This window comes from Colias eurytheme, chromosome 11, assembly GCF_061535395.1.
Source record: "Colias eurytheme isolate Ceu_HAF_F1 chromosome 11, ilColEury1 Martin Lab GWU primary, whole genome shotgun sequence".
Taxonomy (NCBI): Eukaryota; Metazoa; Arthropoda; class Insecta; order Lepidoptera; family Pieridae; genus Colias; species Colias eurytheme.
This window is the reverse complement of record NC_142990.1, coordinates 6,690,828-6,703,321: the sequence shown is the minus strand read 5'-3', so window position 1 is coordinate 6,703,321 and position 12,494 is coordinate 6,690,828. Positions and strand designations below refer to the sequence as shown.

Below are 12,494 nucleotides of genomic sequence, written 5' to 3'. Positions count from 1 at the left end.
ATTATTAGAAATGAAATAAAAGTTAAAACATTATTTTCGGATATAATACGGAAGTAAATTTATTAAATCGTAGTTACTTTTTAAATATGTACTGAAAATAAGATGTCCAACCCTTACGATAAATTACTGGATTTTAACAACACATATATTATCTTATTATATTATTTTTCATAAAATTTCATTACGATGGCCATGATCGTCACCATAACTTTATAATTAAAAATAATATTCTAGCAGGCTGGAGTCCCCCGTAGTTATTGTTAATAACGAAACGTATAATAATAATTAATATTAAACAATTATTATAATATGGTCATTCTATAATATAGTAGACTTTAAGCTAAAATATGTTTGCTTCTATGCATTTTTCCATTGCTATTGCTTCTATTCGCTAAATTTCGTATAAATATTTAGCAAAGGCGCGAGCGTACAAAAAATTTCATTTTTAGTGCGAGGTTGTAAAATGTAATACATTAAAAAATCCAAAAAACATTCCTTTTTTGGTTTACATAATATTTTATCAGTCACGTATCAGTGAATAATGTCATTGCAGCTAAATAAGCTATGAAATTAATTGTAATTTGAATATTAATTGTAAATGACACTTTCAAAACGTTTTCATAATTAAGATTTAATCTCTTTCTCTTAAAGTCTTCGTTTTCATTATCTAGGAACAAGGTATATTTCCATAGTATATTTTCATGTTGTGGTTCATGCACAGCAAGATCAAAAGACTCGTGTCTATACGGTCTACAAATTATGAAAAAATAAACTAATCAGAAATCAGAATTTCTGACTGACTACGACTACCTATTGAATAGAGAATTGATGAGGTCTTGCAGTTCCAATTAAATTTATTTGGTTAATTTCTAAATACTTGTTAATTCATTCTAGTAAACGATAAATCCACATTAAAAAAATTACGGATACGCCTTTTGTGCTATTTTATAATCATTAATTGAGCGATATTTTCTTAATTTTTTTGTTCTTATTTGATGACATTTTGTTGCTGTCTTTAAACAGTGCTGTGCAAATGGATGATACAGTGATTTCTCCAGGTAAATTATATATTTTTACAGTATTGTTTGTATTATCGTGGGCTGTGATAAAATGTAAGCTTGATTTTAGGACACAAAATGGGCGATTCCGCTTCAGAAAGTGATTCGAGTTCTCTAGACGGCGGAGCAATGTTACCTCCTAGCACAGTTTCTAGAGACCAGCTGCAAAAAAGGATTGAATCGTTACAGCAACAAAATAGGTAAAATTCTGAATATTCAATGTACTTACAAATGCACCTAATTTGCAATAAATATTTTTTCAAACTATTTGGCAAGGTCGTCAATTCACGTTATTCAAATCCATAAATTTTAATTCGAAGTAAAATTTAGTCTCGCTTAAATACTAAAAATGTATTACCACTAGCATTTATGAAAATTTAATATCGATGCATAATAATATACTTATAAGTTTCGAACATTCAACACACAATTTTTTCGTTTTCATTATAGAGGTTTTAATATGTATTAATTGTTCATGCTTATCCAATTTATTGAAAAAGATTGGTATTAAATGATTACTTATACCAAATTAATTATATAACAATAGAATAAAATATGTACCTTTGTGCGCTGTTACTTCTCACATAATAATGTTTTACCCTATATTACATTAATTTGTCTATTGAATGTATGATAAGTACAGTGCGACACAAAAGAGATGAAAATAAATGAGGGCGCCACCGTCGCTCATATAGCAACACTGATACTGCGACGCAAGCGATCTTGATACTATAGAATAAAAATCCAAAAATCTATATAATATAATCTAAAATAAATACCGCGATTTAAACCGTTATAATTGTTTCATTGTAGCAATAGTGTAAATTTAAGACAAAAATACATTAGTATTTTAATTGACCTACCTAGGTCAAATTTTACTTAAATGTATTTGGAATTAGTTATTTTATAAAAATCGGTCAAGTGTTTAGACTGCAGAGGCGCACATAGAATCAAACATACAAACAAACAAGCATACATGCAGCTCAAACACATTACCCTCTTTCTGGGTCCGTCGGGTAGAAAAAAACAAGGCGATTTGAAAACCACATATTTTTATTTTTTTTGTAGATAAATTTTGTACATTAATATAATTCATCAAAATCTAAATATTCTACTCCTTCAAAGGACTGATCATCACTCTGTTTCGAAGTACTGGCAAGAGGGTACGGGGCATCTTCAGTATCTGTAAATATGATACAGTAAATATGATTTTTTTTCTTATGGTTTGATTGATTAATACCTGTATGAAAACAGTTATCACTATACTATGTAGTAAAATCTAAACTAGGTACTTTATTTGAGGCTGGTTGGATTGGATATAACTTCTTGACTCAAATTGTGCTGGTCGCACTATAAAAACTAGTTTTTGTTTACATACAAATAACCTCAAATTAAATTGCGAAAACGTAATAATCGCCATACATACATACATTAAACACTCGTCACTAATGGAATATTCTATTTTACGTAGTACTGAGCAAAAATAAATGGAATCTCACCTGTATATTCTGCTGTACGTTTGTAAACGTTTTCCAAATCAGTCAATAAATTTCCAGCTTGAAATTCGGACAAACACCGAATAAAAACTTTATACACCACATCACGGACACCGCTACGTTTAACCTTTTTCATGATGTCTCCTTTTTTATTTAAATTTCTTGTTCTAAATAACAATTTTATCTCAATAATTCTCCACTTCACGAAAAAAACAACAAATTTTTATTCAACTTGACAGCTACATTGCCAATTCAGGGTTGCCAGGTAATGAAAAACGAATTAGTTCCAAAATAATTAATTTCATCTCTTTTATGTCGTACTATACATACAGCACAAGAAATTTTTTTGCTAAGGTGGGAATGTGTGTGTCCAAGGTTACTTAAGCTTAAGGCCATGGTAAGGAAAATAATGTGGGTTCGTGTCAAGCCTCACTATATTTTTTTCTGAAAGTTTACTTTACATTATTTCAGGGTCCTTAAGGTCGAACTTGACACATACAAATTGAGAGTGAAAGCATTACAGGAAGAAAATCGTGCATTAAGGCAGGCGTCAGTGTCTATAGTAAGTATCCTTTTCTAATCACAAACCATGCTTAGTAATAGTCTTTTTTATGTCAGAGCAAGCAAAGGGGCTGATGGGCCACCTGATGTTAAGTGGTCACCACCGCCCATAAACACTTGTAACACTAGAAGTGTTAAAGGTGCTTTGCCGGCCTTTTATGGACAAATAAGCTCTTTTCTTGAAGGCCCCAATGTCGTAGTTGTTCGGGAACTGATTCTTGTGATAGTAACCAGTTTTCATCTACTTTTAATAGATATTACATCTTTAAAAGAATTATTGGCATTTAAATGTTAATTTAAATTATCCTCCCTAAGTCAAAATCCTCACTGATGAGGGTCGTGAACATTTACGAGTGTTTATAGAGTGATTTCTTAGTTATAATTAAATCATCATATTAATGAAATAAATTGTTTTATCTAGCAAGCAAAGGCAGAACAAGAGGAAGAATATATATCCAATACCCTATTAAAGAAAATTCAAGCTTTGAAGAAAGAAAAGGAGACTCTCGCTCATCATTATGAAAGGGAAGAGGAGTGTTTAACAAATGATTTGTCTAGGAAGTTGAATCAGGTGATATATCTTTTATATATTTTCAATATAATTGTCAATGTTAGTTACTTCTTTAGATTCATATCAGTCATTATGTGACTGAATGCCGTTAAAATTTCTTAAGTAGAAGTCTTTTAAGTAGTTCCCAGACTATAAAGTGTGCATAATATGCATTTATTTGAATTGTGATGCTGCATGAGTGACTTCTTTCAAATTTATAACACCAAATTTTTATTATTTATTACAGTTGCGTCAAGAGAAATGTCGACTGGAACAAACATTGGAGCAAGAACAAGAATGCTTAGTTAATAAATTAATGAGGAAAATCGAAAAACTTGAAGCAGAAACTCTTGCAAAGCAAACAAATTTAGAAAGACTCAGAAGAGAAAAGGTGAATTGTAAATGTGTTTATTCTTGTATTTTTTTGAAGTGAAAACTTCTTTAGCAGCGTTGAGCACTTTTTCTGTAATGGGTATAAAATCTTAAACTCGCGTCAGGACACGTGACCTGATCGAAAAAGCGTAAGACGGATACCATTCCAAAATATCAAACATGCTGAACATTAATAATCAAGTTTTCACTTCTGCCGGCACTCCCGGAGTGCAACCCGTCTTTTTTTATATAATTAAACATAGTTCAATGAAATTTGTATAATAATTGATTAATTAGAAATAGGCTAAAAATCTAAAATATATACAGGGTGGAAGGTTAAGATGGGGCATGAAGGGCAGGTACCTTAACCGTTGTAGCTACATGAAAACGTTCTTAGGAGACTATCCTTAAATTCTTGAGAAATTTTAATCTGCATTCACAGATTTTTGAAAAAATGTACGGTCAGCAAGGAAATCGGCAGTTTTCAAAAAAAAAATTTTTGATGCCAATCGATCCAGTTTCTCATGGGGATGAAAACACTCTAAAAGACCAACTGAGGTATGAGTACTAGAAAAGTCAGAAATCGCGAAAAACTATTTCCACACATTCACTAAGAAAATAAGTGATTCAACAAAAGATGCACTAATAGAAAACTCCAAAGAGATTTTCAGGCTTCAATATTTTTTGTTTCTGATTATTAAAACACATACTGATAATAAGAAGAAACATTAATTTAATTAAACGCTTGTCAAAGAAAGTAAAAAATAACAAAATAATAACAAAAAACAACATTTAAAGTGGTGATAATTCCAGAATTTCTGAAATAATTTACATAAAACTTATGATATGAGATGCTCAAAGTGGTCACCGTTTTGACGTAAACATAGGTTTGTTCGTTTTACTACTGAGCTTTTATCATTATCTCTACTTTTGCCCCGTAAACAACTGCAAAATGCAACTCTGCGTGCATAGTCCCCAGATTGCAATGCTTGGACTAATCGCCCATGGCGGTAGCATTTGTAGCCGTATTTCTTCCATGTTTTTAAAACTATCCAGTGCGAACAACCAACTTCGACGGCAACTTGCCTTGAAGAAATTTCGGGATATGCTTCCACAAGTGCTAAAATTGCTATCACCGTAATCTCATTCAATACGCGTGAACGACGCGGACGTGTCAAGCTTTTCTTAAATGAGCCACTTTCTGCTAGATTTTTTACAAGATTTGCAATTACCTTTCGCGTCGGTACATGTCGCATTGGGTATTTATTCCTGTACCATTCCAATGCAACTGTTGGGTTTTTATTATTTAAAAAGTAAGCCTCTAACAGATCTAAACGTTCCAAATTATTTAAGGACATTTTTAGTGAAGACAGAGTAACTTTTGGTAACTTTTGTTTTCTATGTGTTATTGTTTACATAAGCCATAAAAATGTGACGTGTTCGTTCGATATTCAAATTTAAATATGTAATTTTTCATCTCGTGCACGAGCTGCCAGCCACCGCCCGCTCACGCCCCGCGTCGCTGGCATGTTATGCTGCTGTGCCTTTGTCTTTTTACTTGTTCATGAATGAAAATAGTTTTTCGCGATTTCTGACTTTTCTAGTACTCATACCTCAGTTGGTCTTTTAGAGTGTTATGATCCCCATGAGAAACTGGATCGATTGGCATCAAAAAATTTTTTTTTTAAAACTGCCGATTTCCTTGCTGACCGTACATTTTTTCAAAAATCTGTGAATGCAGATTAAAAGTTCTCAAGAATTTAAGGATAGTCTCCTAAGAACGTTTTCATGTAGCTACAACGGTTAAGGTACCTGCCCTTCCTGCCCCATCTTAACCTTCCACCCTGTATAAAGAAAAAAAAAATTATTGCTAATATTTTTAGAATATTTTGAGTTATATGTGAAAATCTTATTTCTATTTTGTGAAATAGGTTGAGTTGGAGAACACTTTAGAGCAAGAACAGGAAGCATTGGTGAACAGGCTATGGAAGAGAATGGATAAGCTTGAAGCTGAGAAACGTTCCTTACAAATTAGGCTTGACCAGCCTGTGTCTGATCCCGCTAGTCCAAGGTAATATACTATCTTTTCTGTAACTTTTATTTGCTTGTATGCATCTTGTGTTTTTTTTGAAGTGAAAACTTCTTTAGCGGCGTTGGGTATAAAATCTTAAACTCGCGTCAGGACACGTGGCCTGATCGAAAAAGCGTAAGACGGGTTTTTTGCCCTTATATTCCATGCGTAAGACGGATACCATTCCAAAATATCAAACATGCTGAACGTTAATAATCAAGTTTTCACTTCTGCCGGCACTCCCGGAGTGCAACCCGTCTTTCTTTTATTGCAGGGGTGGTTTCAGATAAGTGTTCTTTTCTGCGCGTATACTGTTGTTTTAGTATACGCGTTTACAAGCGCGCTTCAAAAAGAAGGAGGTGCGTAAACGGGCCTATTTCAGTGTTCTGTTCGCAGTTTCGTGTCAGTATTCACATGGATGCTGACTTAAAAATATTGCTATTTGCGATGATCGTTCGCCGTCAACTGATAGGAAGATTCTATACGAGCTTAGAAGTTTGTCTGCTAAAAGGCGCGCCTATACACGTTTGCAATAACGACTCTATACAAACGTATAAATCGCTAGTCTGAAACCACTTTAAAATAACAGCTAATATTAACTAGCTGAAAAGAATTAACAAAACAACATGATGAAACTCTATTATGTATTCAATCTGGTTTCATTTTTAAATAATATTTTGATTTTCTGTTTGGTGTATTATGAACAATATTAATTTGAATAATATTTCCATTTCCTGTTAGGGACATCAGCAATGGTGACACTGCATCAAATCTTAGTAATCACATTCAAACTCTACGCTCAGAGGTTGTTAAATTAAGGTAATGTATATCAGTATATTATTCAATTATTTTAATTTAATTTGCATGCAATATTCATATTGTTATATTATTTCTATAATAGAAAGGAAAGGCAGATATACTAAGTCTTCTTTAGGTAAATAGGAATAGCCAGGATTGAATATGTATAATGTTTGATTACTTGATGTTTTATTAAATGCAAAGCAAATTTGAAAATGAGGTCGCACAAACAATGAGTATTCATATAATTAGTGAATTTGATTGTAAGAAAATTAAAGAGAATATCACATGTTTTTAAATTAAAGTTTCGACAGTGTAATTAATAATGTTACTTCTTTGGAATAGAAATCAATTGGCGGTATCTCAGAATGAAAACAAAGAAAAAATGCAACGTTTTGCCTTAGAAGAGAAACATATCCGGGAAGAAAACATTCGCTTGCACCGAAAACTGCAACAAGAGGTTTGTAGTTTAGTCATATATATTTTTTTACAATTCATAATATAATATAATATTATTCTCATAAATTGCATGTTAATTGAAAAATAGAAAAAAGAATGTGACTGTATTTAAAGATAATTTTTAACCGACTTCATTACTTTCTAAGGTTGAAAGACGCGAAGCGCTGTGTAGACATCTCTCTGAAAGTGAATCATCTTTAGAAATGGAAGAGGAAAGGCAATTCAATGAAGCTCTAAGTGTAAGTTTTTAAAATATATATAGCGAAGCATTGATGACTATAAATGTTTGTCTATGAAATTTTATGTAATAAATAATGTATTTCCGCAAAATAAGATTTTTTTTTAATTTTTGAACATTATTTTCACATTCTTTAAAACATACATTTTACGTTGAAATGATTGAAAATTGTGTTTCTTAATTTTTTTCATCTTTACTAAATAATGCAAACGAAAAAGTTGCATTATTACACTTTTTCTCTAATATATTTATTAAATATTTACTACAATATTTCTCAATAACAATAAAGAAAGTAAAATGTAACTGCAGAGCTTTGCGAGTCAATATTTCGTACTCGAACTGCTACATAAAGTTCCAGAACATTCTAGAACATTCTCGAACATTCTCGAACATTCTCGAACGTTATGGAATGTCACGTATGTTGTGTCACACCCCGGACACTCCATACAAAATTATCGTTTTGACCACAGATCACAGAAAATTTTGTTTACTGCAGTTGTGTGCGTAAATTTTTTATGAGACATGGTTTCGTACTCAGCGCAAGCGATTGGCATCTCTCTAGATCTCTATGGTTTTGACAGTCACACTGTAGAGACTGCAAATGTGTGTGTTAACGCTTTATGGTTGGCACATTTGTGACTAGGTAAGCTTCGTATCATGCTTCGTATCGTACATTGACATGTATGTATATTAGAGATGTATGCTTATTTGTAAGAAAGCATCCCGAGTATTACACGAAAAAAGGAGAAATCAATACTCAATTTATGACCACATTTCAAAACAAACTTTATTTTCCGACGTGTAGAATAAATACTGCGAAAAATAGTATAATTTTTATAAGCATTACAATATTCAATAAAATACCAGACGATTTCAAAGAATTACCTGTACATATATTTCGGACGAGGTTAGTAAACTGGCTAATCACAAAGCAATTCTATGATATAAGTGACTTGACAAATCAAAAATAGTAATTTAAAATGAATGGATATCATATCTGGACATAAATTAATATTTTAATCTTTTTCTGCTACTGTATTGGGATCTATAAGTGTTGTGGGATATAATATTGTATTTAATGTAGTTTATAATATATTTGCACGCTCAACTACGAGCAGAATGTTTAAGGATCTATATTATCTGTATAATCTACAAACATCTTTGTAATTCTACATTCTGCAAATAAAGCAATTTGAATTTGAATTTGAATTTAGCGTAAAAAAAAAAATCGGGTTTTTCTGATGAAATACATCCGTAAACAGCACAATATCTAAACATTTTCTACGAAAAACGATAATCACAAATCCAAAATAATAAAATTACTTTAAGTCAATTTGATTAATGTTGTCAATCTTCGTTGCGTATCGTCCCTGTAGAAAAATGTGGACCATTTTTAGACTGATCGTGCGGGGTGAGGTAAGTGTTTAATTTTGGCGGGAGGCGGGAGTGTCCGTTCTGTAGCGTTTAGCTACTATTATGTATTCTGTGCTGCTACGTTAAAGTTCCAGAACATTGTAGAACATTGTAGAACATTCCCGAACGTTCTGGAATGTCACGTATGTTGTGTGCAGGCGCGGTCGCGCAGCGTGTCGTCGCCGGGCGGGTCGCGGCCGCTGTCGCCGTACGCGTCGCCGCTGCTGCCGGCCGCCGGCTTGCCGCTGTCTAGACCCGCGCTGCATTTTAACTCGCAGGTTTGTTGTTCATAGATGTAGGGTAGACATATATAATTACTAGTGGTTCGCCCCGGCTTCGCCCGTTGTACATATTTCGCAATAAAAGGTAGCCTATGTCCTTTCTCGGGTATCAAAATATCTCCATACCAAATTTCATGCAAATTGGTTCAGTAGTAAAGGCGTGATTGAGTAACAGACAGACAGACAGAGTCACTTTCGCATTTATAATATTAGTATGGATTTTTTTTGGTTCAGAAGAGTTTTAGTGAGAAATGAATATTTAAGAAATATTTTATACAAAATAATGGAACCTATAGATAAATATCAAGTATCTTGATCAATTCTCTTAACTGATTAAAATTCTCTCGAAAAATTTTTGTTTTATAGAATGTGACGTGGTTTGAACTATGTATATCCAGTTAAAAAAAAGTTTTTTGGATAGTAACTACAAGTGATAACTGCGTTAAAAACAACCGACTTCAAACTTGCATTTGCAACATTTACAAATATACATACAAAAATGCTCATAAAATAAAAACTACTGGGCCTATCCGAATAAAATTTTTATGGGACCAATTCGACACCATCCCGTATCAAACAAAAAAAGAATCACGTAAATCGGTTCAGAAACCTCGGAGTAATCGGTGTACATACATAAAAAAAAAAAAAAAACATACCGGCCGAATTGATAACCTCCTCCTTTTTTTTGAAGTCCGTTAAAAAGCATTTAGTATGAATTAGTCAACTAATAAAGAAAGAACAAATTAACGATTCCAGTATTTTGACACTGCATCCATATTATTCCCTTAGAGTACTAAGTCGTCTCTGCCGTATACAACTTGCCGTTCGTGTTTTAGAACCATAGAAATCTAAATAACAAGACACTAGAACTGCTATAATGTCATAATTAGTAGGAAAATGCATACCGATGAAAGGTTATTCCTTTATTAGTATAATTACAACTTATGTAAGAAATTCCGCAATGGGAAATGCTGAAACACACGGATACCATGTTTACACACATACGTCTCGAGAGAAACTGAACAGCGACGAACGCACTGGTTGCTTGGAAGTCACCTGAGTGGCGACAAGGTCATGCGCGCTTACGACTTCTAGTGTCTTGTTATTTAGATTTCTATGGTTAGAACTCTTACATGTTACATATGCAGGAATGAACTGCAAAATAATCATTACATCTCCATTCAGCAGGCGCGTCGCGCCAGCGAGCGGTTCGTGAAGCCAGCTGTGCCGGGCGGAGGTGCAGGCGCGCTGCGGCCGCTCGAGCCGCCGCCCTTCAGCCCCGCCTCCCCCGCGCCCACCTCGCCCGCGCCCTCGCCCGCCATCACCCAGCCAGCCAGCCCCATGGACACGTCCTCGAAAGATTAAACAGCGATGACCGCGTTCCAAATTCAAATTCTGCTTTTTTCGCCACCCAGCCATCCAGCCCCATGGACACGTCCTCGAAAGATTAAACAACGATGAGCGAGTTCCAAATTCAAAATCTGCTTTTTTCGCCACCCAGCCAGCCAGTCCCATGGTCACGTCCTCGAAGGATTAAATAACGATGAACGCGTTCTAAATTCAAAATCTGCTTTTTTCGTCATCTAGCCAGCCAGTCCACGTCCTCGAAGGATTAAATAACGATGAACGTCTTCTAAATTCAAAATCTGCTTTTTTCGTCATCCAGCCAGCCAGTCCCATGGACACGTCCTCGAAAGATTAAACAACGATGAGCGCGTTCCAAATTCAAAATCTTGCTTTTATCGCCACCCAGCCAGCCAGTCCCATGGACACGTCCTGGAAGGATTAAATAACGATGAGCGCGTTCCAAATTCAAAATCTGATTTTTTCGCCAGCCAGTATCCGCCAGGATCTTGGACACGTTTTCAAAAGCATTGAGCGCGTTCTAAATTCAAAATTAAGTTTTTTCGACACCTAGTACCCGCCAGGATTTTGAACACGTCTTATAGCGCGAAAAATATTCTTTTTCAACAGTCAGGTACATGGATACATTTTCTAAAGACTAAACAGCGTTGAGCGCGTACCAAATTAAAAAATTAGCTTTTCACCAGTCAGGATACGCGCCAGGAATTTGGACTCGACTTCTACAGATTAAACATAAGCATACAGAGCATTAGAAAATAAAAATTTGCTTTTGGTCAGCTGGCTTACCCGCGACGACTTTTAAATACTACAAATATGAACACTAGTACAAATATGAGTGTACTGAATTAAAAATTTTCTTTTTCGCCAGCTAGAATTATACCCGCAAAAGATTATGGAAACGTGTGCTAATGAATTATTTCTATTGCATTGCAGTTTTACTTTTCCGCCAAATCAAAATAAGATCGTGGTACTTTTCATTTCGTCAGTAAGTTACGCTAATATAAATGCTGGCTGCAGTTTCTAGACGTCAAAAAAAAGTACATAACTTAATCCGTCAGTCCTCGGATCACAGACACAATAGAAAATCTATTGTGTCTCGGCCCGATCGGGCCGCTCGGTGGTCAATGGGATAAACTGCATTCTGTATACATCATTTTGTATCATACTTTGTCGATATTACCAATTTGATAATAAATAATCAGGCATTGTATTGCCATGATGCTGCCAGCCAAATCTATTGTGGTTTTATTCACGAGGCTCAGAACAAAATTAGGAAAACATACCTAACATTTTGCTAGTTATCCTTAACATTGAAGATATTTGTCACCAGGCTTTACCTTAGATATTTATTAAAGTCTTGGATTACCTATTCATAAGCTGACGTTTTAACAGGTAATTTTTTTTTTAATATTTTATTTCTATAATCATTTCAAAATTTCGCCCAATAAGATTGATCTGAAATGTTTTCATTTATAATAATGAACGTTAACAGCACAATATTAATATGCAAAGACTGTTTATGGCTTTCTCATATTGTAACCTTGCTTTTTGTCTGTTTAATTGTTTATCTATACATAAGGTATCTTAAATTAAAGTGTGTCTTGTGAACAAGTGTTGAATAATAAAATTGATCTTTCTAAATACCTAATTGAACGTTCTTTAAAATTGTATGTATTTCGAAATGTCGAATTTTTTTAAATTAAACTTCTCAAACAATATATTTATGATTCTGTAAATTGTCGAATTTAAAATCTGAGTGTTGCAAAGCAAATGCACTTACGCAATATTTACCTAAATAATTTATGACGTCATTATATTTTTCTTTAATATCT

The 12,494-nt window shown here is 33.8% G+C and overlaps 1 protein-coding gene and 1 long non-coding RNA gene across 4 annotated transcripts; one reads left to right on the top strand and one right to left on the bottom strand.

Moving 5' to 3' along the window:
• The first annotated feature begins 815 nt into the window (after positions 1 to 815).
• On the top strand, positions 816 to 11,091 carry LOC149904674 (coiled-coil domain-containing protein 6-like). Of its 3 annotated transcripts, none has more exons than XM_090106881.1 (11): positions 816 to 1,058; positions 1,129 to 1,258; positions 3,026 to 3,116; positions 3,537 to 3,686; positions 3,913 to 4,056; positions 5,969 to 6,108; positions 6,859 to 6,927; positions 7,252 to 7,366; positions 7,512 to 7,604; positions 9,175 to 9,294; positions 10,483 to 11,091. In XM_090106881.1, exons 1-11 carry the CDS (start codon positions 1,034 to 1,036, stop codon positions 10,660 to 10,662), a joined length of 1,257 nt encoding a protein of 418 aa, XP_089963007.1. In that variant the 5' UTR covers positions 816 to 1,033; the 3' UTR covers positions 10,663 to 11,091. The 3 variants fall into 3 exon arrangements, with proteins under 3 accessions (XP_089963007.1, XP_089963006.1, XP_089963005.1); XM_090106880.1 differs by having other exon boundaries at positions 6,850 to 6,927; positions 10,486 to 11,091; XM_090106879.1 differs by having other exon boundaries at positions 6,850 to 6,927.
• On the bottom strand, positions 2,094 to 2,878 carry LOC149904675 (uncharacterized). Its single transcript, XR_016457278.1, has 2 exons — positions 2,558 to 2,878; positions 2,094 to 2,241 (listed from the first exon to the last, which is right to left on the bottom strand). It is a non-coding gene; the product is annotated as an uncharacterized LOC149904675 (long non-coding RNA).
• Positions 11,092 to 12,494: the final 1,403 nt, after the last annotated feature.

What these genes read in the sequence shown, in the direction of transcription:
- LOC149904674 (XM_090106879.1), top strand. Translation starts at nt 1,034, where the DNA reads ATGGATGATACAGTGATTTCTCCAG. An exon ending in GGCAGGCGTCAGTGTCTATA is followed by an intron (nt 3,117 to 3,536) that starts GTAAGTATCCTT and finishes TGTTTTATCTAG; the next exon opens with CAAGCAAAGGCAGAACAAGA. An exon ending in TCAGAGGTTGTTAAATTAAG is followed by an intron (nt 6,928 to 7,251) that starts GTAATGTATATC and finishes TCTTTGGAATAG; the next exon opens with AAATCAATTGGCGGTATCTC.